Genomic DNA, 26,801 nt, shown 5'->3' with positions numbered 1-26,801 from the left:
GAAAAAACACAATCAGTACTAGTTTGAATCTAGTCCTATGCCTCCCCATCACAAGTTGATATTCTTTGTGTTTGGAAAGTTCTACCATTTGTAGATTCCTTCCAACAACCCAGCATCTCCCATTAAAAAGGAAAATGATTTAACGAAAAGCAAACTAAATTTTCCCAAATTTTCTGAAGCAAAACCAATTCTTCCTTACTTGCATTTTTTCCTGATCACCAAAGCAGCAAAACCCCTTGTATTATCTAGATATTTTAAGTGGTTTTCTCTTTGCCTTTCCCACAATACTCTAATAGTTTCCATGACAAAAAATTCTAGAAGTTCACAACAGGGGCACACTAACTTAATGACAGTGTTGTGCTCCATTTATTGTACAAAAATTTTCTGATAATTATGAAGGTATGATGTCACAGGAAGCAAAACAAAACAAATTTTTAAATATTTATTAAATCCCTTTTTTCATTCTGTTCACTAAAATAAGCTTTGAAAACAGTATTGGATTTTTAAGACTGTTCCATAAAGAAATTATAGATTGTTTGATAGTTGCAGAAAGAACTGAAGTAACAGTTATGAATATTAATGACAAAAATGAAAAATACTTGTATGATTTCACCACATTATTTTTATCAGAATTATATTTTTGATACATAGAACCCTGGTGGGTTAGAAAACAAGTTCATGACTTTTTCACTTGTGAGTTGATGAATTTCTCTGAGGTGATTGTCTTTGAGCCACAAAGGGAAGATACTGAAGAGGATACCTCTAAATGGGGAGGAGAAAGGCAATCAAATATAAAATTGGGAATGCTACACAAAAGAGAAAACCACCAAAATATTTGAGGAGGAGATGAAAGAATTATGCCTTCTTTTCTTTCACTTGATGCCCAACAGCTTTTTGATGCAGTTGTACTCGTCTGTAACGCTCAAAGACAATTTAGAATTTGGATGTGCATGCAATGCTTGCACAAGAGCATACATAGTAATGACAACAGGTGTTTGGTTTATATGGTTAAATATAAAAAATATCAAAATATCAAAAACAATATCTACACAAAGTACAACAATCTAAGTTAATACAAATATAGTATACTATACAAAATAATACAGATTTTTCATCCCGATGTCTCCACATACTTATGATTACAAAATAATTGCTCTATCAATAGTTTTGACATAGCATTTTTCTTGAAATGTTGTTTTATACTGTTTCACATTCCAAAGTTATATTAAATTATTATTGCAAGATGCGTGTTTATGCATGGTTTGTAATTTCTTAAATGTGCTTCACCTAAGCTCTCAAATCTAGCAAAAATGTTACTAATCCTAATCAATAGTAAAATAATGTAACAGATAAGCAAACTACCAGTTAAAATTGTAAATAATCTCATTAGACAAAGGCTACAAATTCTGCTAATGCAAGACTGCTCATCTCAGACTCAGCATATGGTCCTCATGAGGATTTTGCTTTTTAACAAATGTTAGAGCTAGGTTAACCAAGGCGTATAAAGCTAAAGTCACTGAGAACAGATTCAAGGCTGGATGAACAGCCTGAGTCAAACCTAAAACCAGGATCCTCACAGTGCCTTTTCATTTATTTAATTTTTATATAAAGACATGGGGCAAAAGATCCGTTTAGACACAGTTCCAGAAACAATTTCCAGAATGAGATTCTGCATAGCAGAGGAAACTCTACTAGAACTTGCAGAAAATGAATGTTCCTTAATACTTTAGTAACAGAAGCCTACCAATTTCCTACAGCATTTTTTCAGCATATTATGGTTAGATGTAAGAATATGACTCTAAAAAAAGGCATTATGGGAATTCATGTTTGTTGTTGCACTAACTAGAGATAAACAGAGTAGACCTGATATTGCAAATATGCAATAATCTAAAGACTAATTGGATTATTTTCCCTGCTATATACCACCATCATTAATCCTGGCAAGTGGAGATGTATCTCTATTACGGCTTCAATATTATGTTTCCTACATTAGGAAGACATAAATTTTGAAAGCCTGTAAACTCATCTAGTATAAAGTACAAAAGTCAGTGTATATTTTTTTTAAGCACAACCATGTAGCATACAAATGTATGGATGTATTTGAATTTGTTTAATCTTGCCCAGTTAAAGTAAGTCAACATGGTTTCTAACAAAAATTCTTCCATTATAAATATTTTAAACTCTAACATTTTCAAGAATGAGATTAAATATCATGTAAACCTTTGCAAAACACTCTGCAACTCTACAATCCCGTTGAAACAATAATTATAAGTGGAAATTTGGTACCTGCGCTGTTTTAGACTAACATTAGCTGACACAGGGACAGAAGGGAAACAGTGCCAAAGCAAAGAGTTCAGTCTTTGTATTTGTTTTAAATACCTAATTGGGAATGTAAGCAGCTGAGATTATATTAGTATTTGCACCACTGTATTTTCACAAGGTTCATTACTCTAATTATACTACTAAAATAAACTCAGCTACATGTGTTAACATTTCACTTCTCAGTATAAATTACAACCAATGATAAAACTAGAAATAAGCAGTGAATGTTTTATTGACATCTAAATTGCCTGAGTTAGTCAGGGTAGTTCTTGAAATGTGAACTCCCCACATGCCATCCAGATGTATGGAAATGATGATAATTTGTCTTAATAAAAACTGACAGTGTAAGTAAAAATAAAAACTGACATTTAGCATCTAGAATATGATTTGACCATCACAGCCCATTGTACGTACTCACTGAAGTTATTTACCTATTACCTGCAAGCCAACTGTAATGTAATCAGACAGAACAGAAAATAACCAATTTAGATGTTTACGTAAAATCTCTAACATGAAAAGACAAAAACTAGATTAAGTGACAAAAATAAGGATTGATTGAAAAGCTGATGTGTAGCAGCTTCATGGAATGAAAGATCTCTGAGAATTTCTACAAGAACATAAACACAGTATAAATTTCCTAGATTCACAGGTCAGAGTAGGCAAATTAGCTTGTTTGTTCAGGTTAAATTATCATGGCTACTCAAGGCTAAATTGGACATAAACTCCTTTGTCCAATATTGACGTCACAGAGCTACTGTGGAGGCACTAAAATAACTTTATCAGATTTCATACCTGAAGTTCAGAACCAATTTCCAATCTTCAGTAACTACTCCTCAGCCTTTTAGTTTGAGTAATACTTCAAATTAAGCTTATAAAACTTTTTAAAGGCTGACATCAGAGATATCTTGAATTCAGACAAGAGTGAAGGAATGGTACATTCACACCACAGAGAATTTTTTCCTCATACATATGTTTTTGAAAATCATGGCTACCTTTGAGACTTAAAAGGCTGGAAATGCAGAGAGGAATAAATGGAGAGGCAGGCAGCAGATACCTCCTAGTTGATCAAACAGAATATGATCGTTAGAGAGGCACCTTGAAAGCAGTATTATGGACTCTCCACATAGACAAGGGCCATTAGATATCACTTTCATTTTCTTTGTATCTTGAGTAAAAGATTAAAATTTTTACAGTGATACATTAAGTGATTAATAAACTCCAGAAAATGAAGCACAATTTCACTAAAAGAAAAAAACACAGAAAAACCCAACCTACAGAATAGAAAAAGTATGAAACATCTTCTAGCAAGAATCTGTGCATGTTTCAATGTCTACCTTCATTTGAGATTTATCTCTCTTTTTAAATAAAATCTGTTAAATTCATCATTTAAACTGAAAAAAATCAGCCTCTTTTTTTCCATTCTTCTGAGACTTCCTAACATTTTTAAGACATTTAGGATATAAAACAAAAAGCCAGATTAAATATTTTTAGCTGCCAAGTTTTAGATGTACGGTGTGTCATGGATTTTGTGGCATACGTCAATAGCAAGAACAGCTGGCAGAGCTGTACCTACTTCTCTGTATCAAAGTAACATGCCTGATACTGATTAATGGATGTTCATTGTGAGGTTTTCAGGTGAATATCCAAATCCTTTTCTGTTCTGTTTTACTAAGTAGACTTCAGACTAGTCTTGGGACTATGGGATTATAACTTCCATATCATTATTCACAGACATTTCTGATGTTATCCCATATATGCCTTGCGTCAGTTGAATCTCCTTCCAGAGACAGACATGGCAGGATTTCAGAAGAGCAGCTAGGGTATAGAGCTTGAGAAGATTTCAAAGACTTAAAAGTAGAAGAGGTCATATAATGGTAAATTATGCTATAATTACTGTTGAGCTTGCAGAGAACTCGATGCATCCCTATTTAAACATCAGCATATCATTCCACATCAGCCAGGATTGCTGAGATGCTATTCTTAAGGGACTGAGTGTTTGCTCTCATCTCTGAGCACCTAATAAGAAGGAAGGATTGGTGCTAAAGGCAATTTTGCACAGATTTAGAATTTTCTTTTCTTTTATGCTTTCCTATCATTCATTTCCTCTTTGTTCTACTCTTATCTAAACACTTTCTCGTTTCTCTCCTATTCTGTCCTTCCTTCTGCTTTCATTTTCACGCCTCTGATTCTGCTTAGCACTGCATCTATGCCATTACAAAAATGTTCAAGCAGGTTTGCAAACAAAACTTTAATCCCGAAAAATGCACAACCATAAGGTGATGAACATGTATACCCTCTCTCCCTTTTGATAAGGTGAACAAACTCCGTTAAACAAAAACATATAATCAAAATGGGCAATAATGGACTGAGGCAAAACAGAAGGATAATAAGGAAACATATCCATAGAAGAAAGTTTTATCATATCTTTACAAATCAATAGTACTTTTCCCAGAGAAATACAGAGCTATTTTTTTTTATTTTTTAAAAAGTCTCACTTTTACTGGGAACAGAAATAATTGGTAGCATCTGTATAGATGAGGCAGAGACCCTTACAGATTTTGTTCAAGATCAAAAGCCAATGCTGAAGAGATTCTTACGCTAAACCCTCAAAAAAACATGAAAAAGTAAAACATTTTCTCAATATAAATAAAGGACATAGTTATGGTACATAATTTTGAGAGCTTTGAAGTGTTTCCTTGGCGGGGGAGGATTCTTTGGTGAGAGAAGGCCCCTGCTTATTGCATAGAGGGAAAAAAAGGTGAATTGCATACTATGTTTTTATATTTTTTCTCTTTTTAAAGTTATTGATTTAATAACCATTGCCTACTGAGTAACATTTTTAAAAGCAAAAGAAAGGAACTGCAAGAAAAATAACTGAAAACACAGCATAACTGGAATTCAACAGCAAGCAAATAAAAAACAATATTGGGATAATGGACTAATCTCAATGACATATTAGATCTTTTCTTTCTGGACATCCCTCAAAGTCTTTACTGAGTCCTGTGTTTGGTTTTGTATATTTAGGTTCCTAATGAGCAGATCCCCTGCTCCAGTAAGTTAGTTGATTGTAGCAGGGAGCCTTATGCTTTGCAGCCAGAGGAGGAACAAAGAGCAGCCATGTGCCAGAGTGAGAAACATGTAGGCAGCATATCCCTGCCCTGCATATGCTCTCCCTCTGAATCTATCAAAAGGAGAACCAAGTGTGTCTTATCCGCTCAAAAGAAGTGGGGAACCAGGAGGGGGAGAAAAAAAGAAACCAAAACCCCTACCAACGGCTTCAAACCTGAAGATGGGTGTGTTCTTTTGCCTGCCCACACTGCAAGCAGCTGGAGAAAATGCCTTTGTCCTCATTGAAAGCATGCAGAGGTGTGGGCATGCAGACAGCAAAGCAGCAGAACAACCCAAGTGCTTAAAATCAATCCCAAGCCATGAACTCTACTTTTCTTTCACTGGAATAAAGAGAGCACAGGAGAAATGTTTTGGAAATATTGGAAATCCTTCCCAACTTTGCTTTTCTACACTTTTGAGAAATGGAACAAAATGTCTCCTCTCTCCACCAGATTATTCTGTGGAGGGTCGAAAAAATTCATGTGGCAATTACATGTACACCCATTTTTCTATGAAGTGAGTTCTAGTATTATGAAGAAAAAGGGGATGCGTTTTATTAAAAAAATGATTTTCCTTGTAACAGAATTTACTTCTCCAGTATGTCCTGATTCTAACCATCTATATTTCAGATTGAATTCCCTGTAATAAAACTTTATCATATAATTACGCATGGCATCGTTAGCATCCTTTAAAAAGAAGTGAGATATTTTATTTCTGTGTTTACGGTTTTTTCATTTAACATGCTCTCATTATGTATAAACAAGTTTCAGACTTGACAACCACACAAACAGCCTGGAATTGAATTCTACTTGAGTTAAAATTCTTATTCAAAGTGTCAAAATACATATTTTAACATCAGTTTTATTAAATAAGTACTTAGAAGGCAGTCAATGATCTTAAACCGGTCTTTTCCTTGGCCTTGACACTCTCTAAATCCCAGATAACTGTGTGAACATTTCAACCATTTCTAACTCTATGGGATTTACTTCTGAGTATGTTTGAAGTACTGTTCACTTATGCCCTTTCCATCCCCACACTGAATTTACTGAATTTCAGATTATGAAGAGAAGAATTTATCACTTCATGGAAGTTTGCTCTTAATACTTGTAGTCCCCAGAGAAAGTAGCCTTAAAGTAAAAATAAAATTACATTTTCTTGTAATACATGTCAGACTATGAAAGCATTGGGTTTAAAGTAAAAACTGCAAATAAAGCTCTTGTACTGTGTTTAAAATCCTATGAAGGTATTTGGTATAGAAGGAAAAATACCTAAAATACTAAAGCCTTTTTTAAAGTAGGATATTATTATTTGAGAAACATACTTGTATAGCAAGTCAGGTTTGCTCTTGATTATAAAACTGAAATTACTGCTGGGATGACAGATGTGAGAACATAACACCCCTTCATGTCTAATGAAAGATTACTTTTAACATGTGTATTTGTTCCCCTTTTCCTTAAAGAGGTAAAAAACAGTGTATACTTAGAATACGCAACAAAAATAAAATTTGCATATATTGTTGAAGAATTATGATTTTTCAAGATAATAAAAAACATCCACCACCAATTACTACAAACGTTTAGTTATTTTTCTGAGATTGTTAATAACCCTAAATGGTAAAACTCTACTTTAGTAAAGGAAGCATTAGAGATTATATATTCTATTAATAACATCCACCACATCATATTTTTTAAGGTAAAGGACTTTCTTTACACTTTTTTTCTTTGTAAACAATCCAACTTCAGGAGTTTCAGCCTATCATACAGTAAAACAGCTTCACCTTTCCCAAAACCAGAATGTTTCAACTGGTTTTGCTACTTCATTTTAACCCCAACAGATGGGACACATGAAATTTCAAAAGCACGGTGATTGTTTTCTCTCCCACTCTTATCAAGCACGGACGTAGGATGCCTCTAGTTTAGACTCCTGCTGTTATTTGGAAACTTGTGGTTCAAAACAGCAAGGAAACGTTGCATAAATATCCACTTGAATTAAGGCAGAAGTTCATAATTTTTAAGAGTCCAAAAGGAAATGTCTTTATCCTTAAACTTCCCCTGAGATTACAATAGAATCTCTATTAAAACGACACAGTTCTAACTCTTTTTAAGCAGGGCCTTTGAATTATAGAGTCCATTATAAGCACAGAGACAGTAAACTTGCATTTTTTCCTGTCTTAATCAATGAGACTGCCTTTTGAAAAACAGACAATACTCTACTGAAGGCAAAGGCACACAATACAAAAATTAACACAACCAAGATAAAACACAGCAAGTTACAACTCAATTAAAATCCTACACGATACGTTACCTTCCGCCTCGGGCACTGAAAGGCACTACATGGATTCCCAAAGGCCCGCCGTCATTGGAGACTTCTACGAGCTTTACCATATCACTGTGAGACAATGACGAATGAGGGAATATGAACATGTACCGTGAAGGAACCGAAAAACCCCACACAAACATACACAGAAAAACGAAACCATTGCAGAAATCAAGTCATGGCGATGAAAGCATTGTTGAATGCTACATACCTGAAGATTAATCTGATGGCATGAAAGGAGATCAATCATCAAAAATAGTTCAATTAATAGAACCAACACAAGCCAAAGAATTTTTTTGTGAACTTAGTTTGCTACATTAAAATAGGTCTCATCATCATTGCATGCAGATTTCTTCATTTCTTTCTTATTCTAAAGTTAAATTTAAATTTAACTGTTGGGACCACTGAGCAGAAATACCCCAAATGCCACACACAATTTTTCCTCAGAAGCCTAAAAGCTGATCATAGCACTAGCACATTTTATTTTTTATCTTAGAGCCGATGCTAAATCTTAACATTAGCTTTCACATAACTATGAAATAATCAAATGAGAATTATTAAATTTCTAATTGGCTAAATTATTGCAGTTTTGCAACACATTGTTTTATTGTAATTCCTTTTCTTTATTAGAAGACTGCTGTGTTTCCTTACTGGGCAAAGCTTCCAAAGTAAGATTTAACTACAACATTCAAAACCAACCAGATGTCCCCTGAAGCAACCATGCATCTAGTTTCAAATTATACTTTTTTGCTGTAGTGAGGGGAAAAAGCGGAAGAGGAAAATACAGGTTCAGAAAGAAATTGTAGAAATAGATTGAGACCAAATCTATTAATGTGTTTGAAACATGCCCACATCTGGAAAGGTGGAATATAGCTCATGAACCATAAAGAGCTATAAATACACAAATGAGAAAATAATACATGAAGGCTGAACCTCTCAGTAAAACTGGAAGTGAGAGACCTGAACGGAAGCCACAATCTAAATTTGTGGCTTATGCCTCTCTCTAGTGTTACATACTTTTTCCATATTTCCTGGCTATATATATATATATTTATATTTATTTATTTATTTATTTATATATACGCAGACACAGCTTATTCCTCATAAGCGTACAAATCAAATTTAATCTCCAAATGGAGCAAAGAGCAAGACCAATGCCCTGTGATGGCAGTAAAAGATTTTCTACTTCCTTCAATAAGCTCTTGATCATATGGGGGCCCATCAGGAAAGCTTACAGCTCTTAATCTGGAGTCTGAGAATAACCAGACCACGTACGGTTGGGAAATCAACAAAAATCCTGTGTTACAGTTTGGTTTACATTTCTTCCACATTAATTTTTTTAAATATATTTTTAAGGTAGCCTTTACATTCGTTGTATGCCTCAACTGATGTCTGAATTTTTACCTTGCTTTTTATACAATGCAAATGGAAGGTCTGTCACTGTTAGCTCAAGGAAGTAATGCAACAACAGGAGAGCTGAGAGACTTCAGTCAAAAACCTGTTAGTCTTCAGACATGGACCAGTGTTTTCAGACTGACAGAAATACAGCATTTGGTAATGTTCCCTGTCACAGTTTTTGTATAGGCTAACTTCATGTCCTTCTCACTGTACATTAAGGCTAAGCTTTCACTGACAGGTGCAAAGCAGCTCACAGGAATCAAGCAATGTCTTCGACCTCCAAAAGGAACTCTAAAAGACATCTTTTGCCATTGGTAGGCCTGTGGTTCGCTATGATCAGCTTTTTTCTGACTTTGCCATTAGCTTAGTCAGAAAATTAAGGGTTGAGGAAGACATCAAGCGAAAATCTGAGTAATTCCTGGAATTGCCTAAGTGGAAACATAGCTTAAATTAAAAAAAAAAAAAAACAAAAACAACCAAACCCAAACCCAAAAACCTCAGTTTTCACATCCATTCCACATGATTTAACTTGTTCTACTGCTTGAACAGTCATTTTCCATCTTTTCAGAAGCCCATTTAAGGTCTTTCCACTCATTTTTCTTATACTTTTTCTTTCAAAAAAATACATCCCAAATTCAAATGTTAAATTCTGTAAAACAGAAAACACAAGGAAATTATCACTTCCAAAGAGAGATAGTTTCAATTTGGATTCCTGACTTTCTCAGAGGTTTGGGCCAACTGCTTCAAACAAATATGCAAACAAGTATGAGATCAAAGCAGGAAATAAAAGAAGTAGCATATGAGGAGAAGTCAATAAGTTACTTAAAAGCAACACCACGAAGCATTAAGTTTGACAGAAGTTCTGCAAATTCTATTTAGGAAACAGCATTTGGAATTTACAATTAACAGATTTTGTAAATGGAACTGAGTAAAACTCACTACCTACTGCCTAATAGATGTCACCATGATCTTTATCTAATATTTAAACCTTCTGCACCTAATTCATAACTTAATTCAAAAATATTAGGAACAGAAGACTTATTTTTATTTAAAATTTAAGTTAACCAACTTAAATGATTTAAGAGCAGAACAGATATTTGCTCATTAATTCCATAGTAAGGTATGGATCAGTTCTTTGCAATGAAATGCAAAAGGTCAAGCTTGTTGTATCTTTTGATGAAATAAAATATCATTTAGTGTAACTGAGTTTCTAAATTAGGACCAGCTAACAAAACATCCGTTTTGATCCATTCATAAAGTATAAGGCTTTTGACCATACAACGTGTGACCCCCCACAAGCATCTTCCCAGTAGACTGTGAATTAGTGACAGGAATGAAGATTTTCCCCTTTGAAATTCTTGCCTGTTGATCTATTTGTACTAGCACTGACCCTATCCCTTCTGTCAAGTTTTCAAAGTTCCATCAAATAAGCATCTTCTTTGAGGCAGAAAATCTACTGTAGCATCAGCACTTATAAATGTCAAGTTTCCAATGCTCATCTTTAACACAGTTTTTTTAAACTGTTTAAAATCTGTTTTAAAAGGTCCATGAACCCAATTGTTTAAAACCAAAATGACACATGACCTAAAAAAGATTGCCCCACTTTCTTAAGAGCAGTATCACTCACACTATTTTGAGTACTTTGCTAGTCTATGTTCAATCTTCATACTCATCGTTAAAACAATATGTTCTGCCAGTAACTTACTCCAGGGAAAAATTCGTAGCATTTTCCAAGCCAGTGTCTGCATGTCCAACAGGCTCAACTCTGCTGTTGTCCTCCTCTGTTCGATCTTCATCCTAGATATTGAAAAAAGAAATCATTTAAACCTGGATTTAATAGCTTAACTGATTTTAGTAATGACATTTTACGATTTTCAGATTATTGGGGTTACCACATGTGCAGTGGAAATGTTGTGCTTCCACAACTACAAAAATCTTTCCTTTGGTGTCTGAAACTTGTAAATTTTGTCACTTAATGCATTTTTGTATTGATATTTGTAATTTAGTCAGTTTTATATCATAATTTTACTACAGTTATAAAAGCAATGCTACAGAAGCTATCACAGTCAGCATTTTTTTAAAAGGTAGCAAAAAATCAGCTGATGGTCAGCAGTGTTTGGGGAAACTCCTCCCAGGCTCTCCCTAGGCAGGTTATTGGGGGTTTGACTGAACATACAAGGCAGCTCACTGAGGCTCTTTTAAAAAGACTTAAAAACAGTATAAGAAAATGCAGCTTCTTTAATTCCATAAAGCACCAAGACCTCTTTAAACATTTTATCACAGCCTTTATTAATAGCATGCCAGAAAAGACTGACATCAAAGAGGCTCTAATGCTAACCAACTGATTTTATTTTTAATTTCACTTTCCAAAAAGTACATACATTATTCACCAAATGTACAACTTTAATGTCAAAGTTGTGAATGCTGTACTTTCAAATTTAGATCAGGGTAATTCAAGGACTTCTAGTTAGAAGATCTAAACCCACTCTTATACCTATGTTAATTATCAGAAGTTTATACTTTTAAATACTCATGTAATCAAACAGAAAATATTATGAAGTGTGAACAGTAGGTTTTAAACACAGATTCTAGAACCAGAGCCATCAGGTCAGTAAAATAACTTGTGATAGGTTATGAGTTTAGCACACAGAGTCAGACAACTTATTAAATTATTAAAGAGATATTAAAGGCAGGCAGAGACAGTTGGTAATGTTCAATTGACATTTTCACAGAGAATCTGAAAAGCAGGAGGCTGGATGTGTGAAGCTTCCATGGACTGTAGATAAGCCTTGTGCACCCTGGATAGCAGCACACTGCATGAGGCCAAGGTACTTGAAGATTGATGATCCTGTGTTTTGAGAGGCTTTAATGCACTTCCTTGTCATCTCTCTCTGTTAAGCACTAAGTAAGTATACATTTCAAAGGTTAACCAGCATCTTGAACCTGCCTAGAACTGCAAGAATCCAAATTAAGGGTTTTCCATATAGTAAAAGTTGCTTACAAAAACAATATAAACGATAATCCATATAATTCATAGATACACATAAGCTAGTGTTTACCTTTCTATATTTACTGATTCCAGCCAAAGTTGTATATGTACTTTATGCATATATATTCTATATGTTCTATATGTACTAAAGTTTAAAAATTAATATATATTCAAATCTCCATGACAATTCTCATTTTTGCATGTGACAAAGTCACATGCAAAGTTCATAAAGGAAAATCAGAACATTTGGAGGTGTTTCACACTGAAAAGCATTCCACCTTGTTTCATACAGCATCTTGCAGATCATTGTTGCCATGAGTTTCTTGTTTTGAAGTTAGGGGACACTGGTGATTGTAGAAAACTACAAAACTATTTTTATTGCATTGAAGCTATTATCTGCAAGTCTAAAGAGAATTCTTTTCATCAGAGTTGCTGATGAAACCCAATTTTGAAATTTACTTATGACAAAAGACAGATGAACATGACTTTGTTAATACAATGTTTCTGGCAATTTTCCATGTGTGGTCTTTTTAAGCAAACATACCAGAAGTGTATGTACATGTAAGAAGAGACTGAAGTAACACTCTATCTATTAATAGATATGCTTCTGCTAAAAAATAAATGACTGGCTTCATGCTGTGCCATTTTAGCAAGACATCTATATATGTGCAATGCAACCATCATTCGTTTAGTACCAGTTGGGTTCTACACTTTATCACCTTTCAGTCCCACACGCTTTTCCCTTGACTAGTTTAAAGCAAGTCTGTAAACAAAACTCCCCTTGCCCCACTCAGTCAATGCAGCAGTCCTTCGGACTTGCTCTTGATAGACCCACTTTCAGTGCCCTCCTGGGACACAGCCTGCTGTGCAAGACTTGAGCTAAATAGAAACCCTTCCTTCCAACACTTCCCAGTATCTTTGCTCTTGTTCTCATCACCTCCTAATGTCTGCCCAGACTTAAGCCTCTTCACTTGTACATTCTGTTTCCTTTCTTTCTGTCCCACCTGGCGGTCCAGAGGTTTATTCTGCCAAGGCACTTAGTACCATGGTCTAGTAACCACGGTGGTAGTGGATCAAGGGTTGGACTTGATGATCTCAGAGGTCCTCTCCAACCCAGTTGATTCTATGGTTCTATGAAGGGAAGAAGCATCCCTGTGCCTGACCTTGAGCGCATCTAGGTCAAAGGAAACAGTCAACTTACCTGTTTCCTGCCTATATCTACCTTTCAATACGAGGATATAAAAAATTTGAAACTGCAAATAAAAAGCTATGTAAAACAGATGCTATCTGGCACCATCACATCTACATTTTGTGCCTTTTGTATCGAGAATTATAAACACAGCAAGTTTTGGAACTGCTCTGCCTGTCAGTTATCCAAGCAATTAAGAAACAGCAGCTCCTACATGCCTCTGTCTGGCTTTTCCTGGACAGCAGACAGATCTGTATCAAAAACATGCATGTGCCCATAAATAGGTGCTTAGAGGAGGAATCACAATTCTAATGAAAGCATTACTGCCATAATCAACAGATGTATGATGTACCCTTTTAAAAATCTTTAATATTACAGTAATCAGACTCTTTTCTTCTCAAAATAGCACAGATTTTGATTTACACTGAAGTGAATGGAGAGAAAAATTGGACACCTGCAGAGGGATTTGACTTTAAATTCTGATTTACTAAGAAAAGTAACTAACTAGCTGGGAAAATCTTTGCATCAGGCAATTATTTCTTTATTTGGAAAGTAGTTTTTTCTTCTGAAAGGCAAATTCCACCTGGATGAGGCAAATGAAGAAAAAGATATTTAGAAAAGCAAGAAAGTTTCTGTGAACCCAGGTGGATATCATTGCAGGTATTTCTCAAAAATACATGATTTGAGCAAACACCCAAAATTATAAGGCTTCTTTCTCTATATAAAAACACTGATTCTGACTATATCAAAAGGTAGAGTAGAGCTACTAAAGACAGAATGATTTTTTTTTCCAAAATTGAAGTAAGAGTAATTAAAAAATCATTTCATCTTTACAGCACAGAATAAAATTTAAAGGACCTCTTCCAATGTACTTCTACATATCTTGATGTGTTCAGTGTAAAAATTCTCCACTGTTCTAAAAATAAATTAATTATTATTCTAAGTTCTGTAATAAAATTAATGACTCAAAAACTGGAAAAATTAACTGCTCAAAATGGACTATTATGGCTAGTAGTAGTACTTATAAAAAGGTCCACTTCACAGTTCACCTCCAGAGTGTTAATGAAATACACATGAAAAGTTGCCAATTGATTCTGTATTTTTGAAGAAAATCTCTCTATCACCTCTCAGGATTACAAAATCCTCAAAGTTAAGAAATGATAGCAGTACTCCTGCCAACAGAACCTTATTCAATACAAATGATCCCAAATAGTTCTTTTAATTACATCTTCTCAGGTAATTCCTAAGCCAGATCTGCCTTGAGTCATTTCCAAAGCTCAAAACCCATGCTTTCCCTGTCTTATTGGATATTTTAACTTTCACTACCAAAATATAGTTCCTTTCTCGAATTAATCCACAATTAATACCAGTCACTACTTCATCTTCAAAGAAGCACTTTCCCACTCCCCTCTGCTGTTCAGTACACTTCTAATGAAGTCCCCAAAACCAGAACTTCTTCATATTCCCTTGTCTTTTGACCATTATCTGCAGAAAACTCAACAGCAGCCAGGGACTCTGAATATTTAAATTCTTACGTATTTCATTTTTGCATCCTTTGTTTCTAGGTGCCTGATCTAAGAAAGTGTATATTACAATCTTCTTCAGCCAGACACAATGAGAAATAGGCTCTGAAGGCCTGTAAGGGTTATGTATAAATCTATCTACTCTGAACACTTAATCCCATCTCTCAAATTCAAAAGCAACATCTCCATTCTACCAATAATTGGAAAAAAAGGAAGCAAGGGTGTTTGGCATAGGTGGGGTATTTTTCAGTTCATAGTGGTATAATATTTATTTCATTATTGTTCAGAAAGTGATGGTGTATTTTAGTGACAATGGTTGCATGAAACTGCTTTCAAATTACTCAAACACTCCATGGCAAGATCTGTTCCATTGACCAACAAAACACTGATAGTGTAAACAGCAACTATCATATGCACTGAGTAGAATTATAGAATTATTTAGGTCAGAAAAGTTCTCTAAGATCATTAAGTCCAACCATTAATCAGTGCTGTCAGTCTGCAGTATATGTGCTCCAAGACGAAAGAACTGATTTTGGAACCAGATTTAGATACCCTGAAATGTATCTGCACAAGGGCAGGACAGGGAGCTCTGTCTGGGCCTCCTTTACAGTTTTTTGTGCATTTTCCCAACTCCTTCAGAAACTGGTGAGATGAGCCATAATGATTAGGGAAAGCGATGATATGCCATTATTGCTCTAGTGATCATCTTTACAAAATAACTTTGGTAAGTAATTTTTCTCAGGAATTGTTGCTTTCATCACACTCATCCAAAGGAAATACGATGTCGCTACTGTTTGCATATTTTAATGTGATGAAAGGACTTACTAAAGCTGTTTACCTGCTGATCTGGCAGTGTTCAAGAAGCCACTTTTCTGAAAGTCTTGCAATGCCCAGACTTGAACGAAAGGAAAAGAGGGAATGTTTTTCTTGGCATTTTGCAATTAAACGCCAGTTCCTCCTTCAAGAACGTGACAGATTTAAACTTTAGATATTATTCTGCTGATCTAATCCTGATAAGCTGTGATAATGTTATTCCTGTATCTTGGATGAACACCATATATGAGTATGTTATTCAGTCATCTTAGTCCCTGAGTAATGGCTGTGTGGACTGAGACCTGGAGAGCAGTGCTGTGCACGTGAGGATCGCAGTGACATTCACTTTCCCATGGAGCAGCAGACACTGGTTTGTTTGTTTTCTAGAATTTTAATTTTTTAAATTTTAGCATAGTAAGTTCCTCTCAATACCAAATTGAAAGGAACCTTATCTAACATCCAACAGGTGCTTTAGATTTTATTGTAGAGAAGGACAGATTATTAGTAGCAACAAGCTCCTGACAATAATTTTTTCCTCATCCAAGACATAAATAAAATTATGCTTATGCTATTAAAATATGCCCTTCCCTTCATCTTTGCCTTTTTATTCTCTTGCACTTCCCTGTAATGATGATGGAAGAAGAGACATATTCACTATTAGTCTCCTGGCAGCCATGTTTTATAAATGTTTGTTTGGTCCTTGCAACATAAAGTAGGTTCTCTCTCTCTCTGTATCATCAGCCTTGATAGGAAACAGCTCCTAAGGGACCTATTTTCCTGTGTCTTGACTAGCACAAATACACAAGCATCAGGCTTTTGTGCTAATGTTCTCACTTTTTGATTAACCGGCTAAATCTCTAGAGAATGGCAATTTTCAATCAAATCTGAAGAGCAGTTACAAAGATCACATGGGGAAAAAACAAAAGTTATTGAATACAAAAAATAGGGTTTCTCCCTCTTGAACACATATATATGCACAAATAATTAGGTGAGAGCTTTGTGGAATCTACATCAGTCTTATACTAGGTGTGCTGCTGTTATCAGTAATCCAGGGAGAAAGAAACCTTACATGAAAACATCATCCACTTAGACAAAAAAAAATGTGCACAAAAAAATTAAATCTTTTATATATATATATAAGTTAATATTCTCTTTACATCTTAATATTCCCCATGTTATTCACATCCTTCTGCAGATGGTCACCCTGCAATTGGAAATGGCAATATTCATATAGTTTTTATATGCCTCACTACTCTAAAATGAAATTTGCCTTGCTCGGTCAAATCAATGAATAGATATCACACAGACAGAGAGGAGTGAAGAATGGAAGGGATTTTCCAGGTCTCTGATGAATATCAAATTCATCCCCTGCTATCACAAGCAATCATCTCTTATTTCCCATTTATTAAACTGATCAAGCTGAGCCTTAAACCTGGTTGGCTTGGTGATAGCACTATTTCTGTTGTGAAGCACCTTAACAGGAAATGTTTTTATAGATTTAAAGAGAGATGAATTTGATTTCCTATTGTCCAAAAAGCAGAACACCAGATAGCCAATGAATATAATTTGATACAACTTTTCTTTGACAAATCTATAAAACAATTCATTCAGTTTTGACTTAACATTTTCTCATTCATAATGACTCCTCTTTAAACATGTATTAAAAGCCTTGTAATGCTAATAACATCTGAACAAGTCCTATAGTGCCCAATTACTTTGTAGCAGGTATCAGTGTAGAGGTTTACTGAAGTCAGTAGTCTTTAGGGGCTCAACAACCTGTGATATATTACTGAAATGACACACATATGTTCTGTAACAATTTGGTGGCACATACCTCTATCACATCCCTAGCCAGGCTAGTGGTAGGAGCACAGCACAAATATTGCTTGGCCATATAACAGAGCTTCCACTAAAACAGCTTTTTACTAGATTATGCTGCAGTTCATTCTTTTTACAGCAGGCACTGCAGACAGCACTTCTCAGCATGAGAGCCTTTTAAGAGTTTAGTAGGGTAGAGAAAAGGTTTTCCTGCTAGTGAATTTAACCTGGGACATTCTGATGGTTCTGCTTCTTCACAGTAAAGAAAATCTCGGACATGATCTTACAGTGGTAGCTTGCCAACAAACAGAATGAAATGCATTAAAACTCAAAGAGTTTTTTGTTACTGATTGAACATGCTTCTTAATTAATGCAACTCAATGGTCTATGCCTACCAGCAGAGAAAGATTATTGAGGGAGGGAAAAGAGAAAAAAATTATTAACAAAAAATTGCAAACACTCAGGAACTATACAAAGCAAACAGCACAAAATGGGATCTGACAGAGAAAAAGCCCACCGTAATGTCTAAAGCATTTCACAATGTATATTGTAATCATATTTCACAGACTGTATTTGTTTGATTGAAAACTGTAACATTTGTTTTCCCCGGGCTGAGGTCATCCCACTGTGGATTGTTTCAGTGACTTCTTTGGGACACTGACAGTCCAAGGTGGGAGGCAGAGGGAGGAGGTGTGCTGCAAACTGATAGCTACCGGAACAAATCCATACATCTAGGTCCTCTACAGATGGCAAGTATCAAATGGATAGCAAAAATATGTAGCTGTTCCCACCAGATCATATTTAAGGGACATTTTAAAGAAGAGTCGAGTGTTACTGTAGCACAAAACTATTTCATGGTCGATCATTTTGTAACAGCTCTAAATCCACAAATAATATGCACCACTGTAACATTAATAGCACATTAGAAAATATTATAATGATGATAAATCAGTGCCTTAAGTTTCTGTTCACTGAAAAATGGCTAAATGGTTGCCAAATTGAACCTGATAATACCTTGATGATATATTTATTTTATTGAAGAGAGACTTAAGATGAAGACAACGCTGAGTCTTTTCTTAATTCTTACACTGACTTGCTATACAATAGTGGCAAAAATCACTCAGAAGTGCACTTCTCTATTAATATGGTGGGGATAATGCTACATGTTTGCAAAGGCAAAGATAAGACACTTGGATTCAACAATCTGAAAAGCAGAAATATTAAAATGCATCTCAGCAGCAGCTTAGGATGCTGAGGCACAAAATACCTCTTGTTCAAAGATACTGATGAGCTTCCTCTCTTTCTTTACTTAGCACGTAGTAACACCTGCAGTGCACAACCTATTTTTTAAACATTTTACTAGATGCAAAGTATTTGAAGAACTAAAAAATTGAAGTCATTTCATCATATGATGAATTTGTGAGACAGTTCACTTACAGAGTGACCTTTAAGCAAAACCAACCAGAGGTAACACGAATTGCCAGAAAAGATTTGGCAGGACCAGACAATGCTTCCCAGTGCTAACAGTGATGCCTGTTAGGGAGTCCACTAAAATGTGTCTTTAAAACCCAATGTAATGATAAAATCAACTAAAAGATTAGATGCACTAACCTCTCATGTGCTACGTATTTGTAATGCATAAAGCATGGATTGTCACACTTTCACTATTAAGGAAGGTATCTAAAGAGCTTTCTGAAGATCTGATCAATAAGAAATTGTAGATGTGTCCACTGTATTACAAAGAGAAATAACTCTACCATAGACGCATGTACGACTATATCAAATTACCTCAAATTGATTGTTGCCTTAAAGCAGGTTCATTTTTTGTAACTCCCTAGTTACAGTTTTCATTTTGCTTTCTGTTTTTCCTTACGATCCAAAACATACCTGTTTCACAGGCAAAAGTATGTGTTCTTTGTTTGTTTTAAACGAGCCTTATCTGCAGAATATTTCCATGTTCAACTCTCTGAAATTTTATACTCTTCTCAAATGATTCACAGGCTAACATACAGACCACCAAGATCTACCAGTCTAAAACAAATACTAGGGTTCATATTAAATACAGATTTAAAGTCTTACTTTGTTGTCAGAATAATGGGAAGTATTTTTAATGGAAATAGTTATCAGTTTTTCTTGAAACAAAGCTATAAATACAGGTGAATGTCTAATCAAATTCCCCTGCAAAGTTTGGTCCAAAGGCCAGGCCTGGTTATCATCTGCCTTGTATAATGCAGGAATTACCTCAATTACAGAGACACCTCCACATGGTGAGCCAAAACAAATGTAGCATTTGCCATGTAACCAACACACTTTTGGTTGATGTTTTCATATACTATTTATTTTCCCTTTCATCGTGTGAATGGATACATACATATGCACCTATATAGAACCTCCTGTTAACTCACATAATTCCTGCACATACAGAGAAAATTGCCCCTGCACTGGTAGACGGTGCTTCGCTTGAATTATTTCACAACAGGAGTGATTTTTACAAAATGAAGTCTAGTTTGCTTCTAGAATTTGAGTTATTTCTACTGCACAAATCCAGGTAATACACACCTGGGATTCCAGGACCAGCAAAGAACAAAAAAACTGCAACAAGTAAAGACCACACCAATATACTCCTAACATGGAGCTACTATGGCATCCAGGAAATAAATAAATAAGCAATAAATATATATATATGTATGTAGAAGGCCACAACAGCAAAAACATTATTTTGTTCTTAAGGTAAGAAAAAAAGTAAATTACATGGCATTGGTACAACCACACTGTGTTTGTTTTTTCTGTTGAGTAGTCTAAAGTAGGTCAAGTTAGGCACATCCATTAGTTCTCCTATAAATAGATCCACACTGAATTCACCTGCTTGTAACTAATGTAGAGCAACAGAATTTTAAATACTTTTCCCTTTAATCTGACAAGTTAGTTTATTCTGTATATAGACACTAGGAAAAAAAAAGTCATTAAATCCTGCGTGATTTTTAGAAGCCAAAAAAAATGACAACGGAAACGTGAAATTGGGACACACTTTCCCTGCAGAAAACCAAATGTACATGCTTCCACCTCTAGGTTTAGAGATCTGAAATACTTCTGCAGAGATGTATTATAGATAAGTCACATACTTTTCCCTTGATATCGAGACAAAGGAAAGGAGACAATTCTGCATTAATCACTTCACATTTTCCCTGTAACACTCCTGAATATATTATTATTCTCCTCACCTTTTCAAAGACCGTGATTTTCATCCTTCTGAGGATTTATTTTTTTTTTTAGATACAAAAAGCATTTCTTATTTAGTAACTTGAATTTGTCATTAGGCAATTTTCAAACAGGTCTCATAGCTCTTTTATCCTTATTCATTTCTTTTTTCTTTTTTAATCTGAAATGGTCCCTTGTTGCTTGATTTGCAGATCTGTATCAGCATGCGAGGATTTCACTAGCTTCAGCCAAGTACAGAACAGTTCAATCCCCTGGAGCATTGAACGTAAGAGTCAATTTAGAAGCAAGCTAAAAGTATAGCACTCTGTTCTCTGTCACACAAAACATCATTTTACTTACACGGGCATCTTAATAACAAAATTCAATTCTGGATATTTTTCTCAGCATGGCTCAAGACTGTTCAGAAATGACATCAGAAAGCTTACTGTGGACTTGGCTTTTTGAAAATTTAATTAAAATATCTTTTCCAGTAAGGCAAAAGTCTGTACATTAGTGGGAGTTTAAACTCAGGACATATTCTTTGATTTATGTCTCATTTAGGAAATACTACTTTCAAAGGTTTGGTTTTGTGCTACCAATAATCAACTGTGCTAACTTCACCCAAAGAACCATAAAAACATAATTATAGAACCATGTCATAGTTTGGTTTGGAAGGGTCCTTAAAGATCACCTAGTTCCAAGCACCCTGTCATGGGCAGGGACACCTTTCACTAGATCAGGTTACTCAGAGCCCCATCCAACCTGGCTTTGAACACTTCCAAGGTTGGGCATCATCATCTCTGGGCAACCTGTTCCAGTGCCTCACTGTCCTCACAGTAAAGAATTTCCTCCTACCATCTAACCTAAATCTACCTGTTTTCAATCTGAAGCCACTCCCCCTTGTCTTATACTACATGCCTTTGTAAAAAGTCCCTCTCCAGCTTTCCTGTAGAGCATGGTGCTAATAAACACCAAGGTTATGGGTTCAATCCCTGTACAGGCCTTTCATTTAAGAGTTGGACTCGATGCTCCTTGTGCATCCCTTCCAACTGAGAATATTCGGTGTTTCTGTAGGCCCCCTTTAAGTACCAGAAGGTGCTATAAGGTCTCCCCGAAGCCTTCAATTCTCCAGTCTGAACAATCCCAACTCTCTCAGCCTTTCCTCATAGGAAAGGTGCTCCATCCCTCTGACCATCTTCATGAACTCATTTGGACTCACCCTAGCAGGTCCATATCTTTCTCATGATGGGAGCCCCAGAGCTGGATGCAGTGCTCCAGATGGAATCTCATGAGAGCAGAGCAGAGGGATAGAATCGCCTCTCTCAACTGCTGGTCACGTTTCTTTTGATGCAGCCCAGGACACGGTTGTCAGGTCATGTTGTGCTTCTCATCAATCAAAACACCCCCAAGTCCATCTCCTCAGGGCTGCTCTCAATCCATTCTCCACTCAGCCTGTATTTGTGCTTGGGATTGCCCCAGTCCAGGTGCTGGACCTTGCACTTGGTCTTGTTGAACTTCATGAGGTTTGCAGGTGCCCACCCTTCCTGCCTGCCCAGGATGGCATCCCCTCCATCCACACAGCTTGGTGTCATTGGCAAACTTGCTGAGGGTGCACTCAATTCCACTGATATTATACTGTTTTATCATCTTCCTAAAGAAAAGTCCATGGGTTTCCTGTCATTTAAACCTCTCATTAAAAATTCATAAGTGATTTATCTCCACTTTGCTAGGATTTGCTAACATACAGCTTCAGCTTTTGACTTTTACATTTATATTCATACTGATGAAAAGTAAAAACACCTACATATATGTTCCAAAAGGTCTTTTGTGTTACATACCACATAGATGGACAAACACACCTGAGCTAAGGGATCCCTGACTTGCACATCTTAAAGTTAATTCTTACAGTTTTGGCCCTGCATCCTCTAAAAGAACAAAACCATGCAAGGTCGTGGCCCCAAGTCCCAAAGGAAGAAGTCCCCAATGGGAGCCCCAGTACTGTGACAGTGATGCAGAACCCTTGAGGCACAAGTCACCCAAGCCTGCTCTCAGCTTCTGTGTAATTTTGAGTGATAAGATTTTAACACTTTGCAGGTTCCTTTTTTACTTCTCTTTTGCTGAATTGCACAGTTCCATTCCACTTTTTTTTTCCATGTCATCCTTCACTGAGAAACTCCACTAAAATTGCTTCAATTGAGTTTCCCTGTTATGTTGTAGAATTTTCTTTTTTGGTCTTTTGCACAACATGGATTTTACCTTAGGCACCAAACAAATTCACCATTTTAATAACAGAAAATACTATAGCATTTTTCATTGTTCTTTGCTCAATTTGTTTTGTTGAGATCAACATGAAAAACAATTTCAAACTTCTCAGTAAATGCTTCATTTACAAATGCTTCATTCCAAGTGCCTACAGGGTTACAATCTGGTCTATGACAATTTTATTCATTTTTTAATCAAAAGCATTAAATCAAATTTAAAATATATACTACTCAGTACTTCTGTAGTGCCCTCCAGCACAGTATGGCAAAAGCACTTCATGGACAATAATGACTTTAGCTGCACTGCACCCTCAGAAAGAAGATTAGAGGTTATTCTCCAAACTATTTATTTGAGGAAACTGAAGCACCAAAGATTTCTTTCCATATTTTTGAGTTCTTCTCCAGCCTTAGATGGTTTCAGTTTTGAGTGATGTCTCTGAGATAAACAAAGCCTTTCTTAAAGAAAAATGTAAAATATTTGCATGTGGTCCTGAACTCGACCAAAAAGGCCAGAAGCTAAAACGGCACTTCAAAAATAAAATAGCACTAAGCATATTTCTGAAAACATCAAAAATCTCTAGACCCATCACTGCAGACAGTACCTGTTCAGGACAGCAGACCCAGTACCACAGGCCTCATCGCCCCCGGGTGGAGAGAGGCTGGGAAAAGCACCGATTCCCTGGGAGCAGTTTGGTCCTGAGCCTGCACCAACACGTGTGCTCATTCGTTGTAATGCAAAACTCTTACATGACATGTGACATAACACAGTCAACAGACCAACTTCATTAGCACCAGCTCACTAAGCTATCTAGGGACCACCAAAGATGACCTCTTTGTTTAAAGTGTACTGAGGAACAAAGTGTAGGACATCACACCATTGCTAGAACCACAGTGCCAGAAGCACTCTGGAAACTATCTGCAAGTTATACAAAAAAGAAGGCATTTAAAGAAATAACTCATTTATTGCCATTTGTTGCAGCAGAAGAGAGCCTAACTGCAATAAAATTAATTCTTTTTAAACTTCTCAGAGACCTTATTTCCATTTATGATTCTTTTCCTTCCTTTTCCACAGCAACTCAAAGCAGCTGGGACTGAATTCAGCACATGTGATGGTGACGCAGTATTTCCAAGCAATTCTACTTCCATCCTGCACCCCATAATAGCACCTCAGCCTGGCATTTCATTATCCTGCAAGGACAGCACAAACCACAAATGTGGTTGTTGAAAGAGGCAGTCTCATCTTTTCCCATCCCCAGATGGTCATGTTTGGCACTGGATTCCTCTGTCCACCTTCTCCTTTCAGTTTATTCAAGCATTTGTATCATTATACAAAAGATCTAAATTAAAATTTATGTTTAATAAAAACAATTTTAATTGGTAACATTTCCCAGGCTGGTCCAGTTCAGTCTAATTAACAGCCTCATAAAAGCTTAGGGAGGCACAAGGGAGGAAACAAGCATGGCCAGGACTGCTTCTTTCAGTAGCAGAGATGACTTAAAATGTCTCTGACGCTGTGGCCTCAGACCAGTGTTTGAAAGGATACGGCTCATCTGTGGTTTCACACACAGCTCAAGGCATTCATTTCAGCATTCAGTAACTTGCACTGTTCTATGTCCAATCTCATCCCTCTTTTATCACCTCCTTCAAAATCCTACCTATTTTCAACTAATCTAAATAAACGTGTCTTGTTCACTGAAGTTGCTATCTCAGCAATCCCCCTCTTCAAAAATGAGCAAGCCTTCCAGGAATAAATCCCTCTTGCCTTTGTACACTGCTGACCTATTTTCCATAATTTGTTTTTTTCCCTGCCAGTTTCTAATCTATAGCAGAACTTCATTTGTCACCACATAAGCAGTTACCTAAACAACTTCATACAAATTACTCAAACTTGACCATCTTAGAGGAGACCAAATTTAGATGGAGGCACAACTACGCTTTTAAATGCTATTTCTTGAATGCATTAAAAGCTAAGATGCATAAACAGAAGGAAAAATCTACCTGTCTTGTGGCTGAATTTCTCTTCAGCCATTCCACCCCAAAAAAAGGTGAAAATATGGGAGTCAGATATGCATTAGAGAAGCATGCACCTTCATCAAAATGTCATAGCCCTTTATATAGCCCTTTATACATAGATGTCTACATAAACACTCTTTTAAAGTTAACAATAGCATTTTTGTGAACAAAATTCTACAAGGAATCAGAACAACTTTTGTCAATTATGATTAAAAGAATATAGACACCGCTAAACCCCGCATTTAAACATTCTGATTTTGACATAAGGTTTTCTTAGCTGCCACTTAATTGGTTATAAGCTAGCTAAAGCCAGGTTGAGGGCTTTGAAATGTACAGGAGCTTGTTATCAATTTCCCATAAATCACACTTGAATCCCAGATGAGCCAATCAATTAAGTTAGTCCAGTCTAAGACCTCATTGAAGAAATGTTTATTTTGTTTTAACTATTCAAACTTATTTTCTGAGCCTGGAAAAAAAATACTTTCTGGGAAACCAAAAGAAAGCAAGCACTATTACCTTCCCATTCTGAAGCTTTTTTCCTCAAACTATTAAAGGAAAGCTTGAAGTAACCTGAAGAACAAGCAAGTGCTGGGGTTTCAGTAAGAAGTGACTTCAGAAATCAAGCTGCACTGAGAGTTTCTTTCTATCCATCCCTAGGCAGGATCTTCCACTTTCCAGTTTCACAGAATACATTAAATTTCAGACTAACTATCTGGGGTACCCTAGCACCTTGTTATGGACAGCTCTGGCTCTTGCAGAGGCCAGTGCAAGGACACTACTGGCCTGCCAATACTTCTGGCTAGATGGGAAGTAGAAAATCAGCTGCTTTATCATCACAGAACTAGAAGAATGAACCAGAGAGTGAACCATTGAAAAAAGATAAAGGTCATTGTATCTTATATTAAAACTGATTCAGTATAAAGAGAAAACCAATTTATTTAAAAAAAAATCAGAAAATTCTGTGACAAAGGCTGTTGTTTCTCACTGAGATTAATAAAGCTGATGGTGTTCTCACAGAATTATATGATTTGAAGAAAATATGTGGAGAAACAAAACAGGTGAGTTTAAAACTTGTTATTTTCATTTACTATAATTAGCAGATTCCCCACTCTTTTCTTTTGTGTGGTCTGTTCTCAGCTACTTACAGGCTCAGAATGATTCCTTAATATTTATACTTATAATCATTTTTCAGTTTGATTAAAATAAAAACAAACAAGAAAACTTAAAGAAATATCTTGCACATATGCATTCTAGACAACGTAGGCAAGAGGAATCCTTAAAATTAATGAAATGCACTTGTCTTTCTCTCTTTGCATACAAACAGGTTGAAGGTAACAGGGAGCAAAAAACAAGAGTGTATATCTACACAGAAACAAAAGAACATTAAAACAATCTTTAAAACAGAAAAGTTGATACTTTCCAAACGGATGGACGGCAAGATAATGTTCCCTAAGGAATTAATAATCTGGAAGAGTTATAAAGTTAAAAATAAAGTGATGAAATTTGCCAGCAAAACACAGCTTAGGTGTAAAACAATCTCTTAAAACATGATCAATGAGCTTTGCGAGACTTTACTAAAGCACAGTGGCGGACTGTGAAGCCTGGTGACTGAGGAAACTGAAATGCGAATTAATGTAAGATAAAAAATCTGAGAAATGCCAACTAGTCTAAACTTCAAAGGGAAGAATCTTGGAAAAAGTAGCACCTCTCAGAAAAAAAAAAAAAACACAGTAAAAAAACCCATAAATTAAAGAATTAGTCTGTGATAATTTTGAGGTATATTTAATATATCCAGGTTTTACTCCAGCATCAAATATTTTTGCAGCAAATTTAGCTCTAAAAGTAATTTCGAA

At 35.8% G+C, this 26,801-nt stretch overlaps 1 protein-coding gene across 13 annotated transcripts in view; it reads right to left on the bottom strand.

Annotated features, from left to right (window-relative positions):
* Positions 1–26,801, bottom strand: part of PARD3 (par-3 family cell polarity regulator) — a 450,340-nt gene that overhangs the window by 208,919 nt on the left and 214,620 nt on the right. For all 13 annotated transcript variants that reach the window (XM_017820200.1, XM_017820189.1, XM_017820193.1 and 10 more), the window contains 2 exons: positions 10,850–10,941; positions 7,735–7,818 (listed from right to left, as the gene is read on the bottom strand). In XM_017820200.1, the coding sequence (XP_017675689.1) occupies positions 7,735–7,818; positions 10,850–10,941 (176 nt within the window). The remainder of the gene's footprint in view (positions 1–7,734; positions 7,819–10,849; positions 10,942–26,801) is intronic.

The sequence above is a fragment of the Lepidothrix coronata genome, unplaced genomic scaffold (genome assembly GCF_001604755.1).
Source record: "Lepidothrix coronata isolate B3197 unplaced genomic scaffold, Lepidothrix_coronata-1.0 Scaffold80, whole genome shotgun sequence".
NCBI classification, from domain to species: domain Eukaryota; kingdom Metazoa; phylum Chordata; class Aves; order Passeriformes; family Pipridae; genus Lepidothrix; species Lepidothrix coronata.
This window is presented reverse-complemented; position numbering and strand designations above follow the sequence as displayed.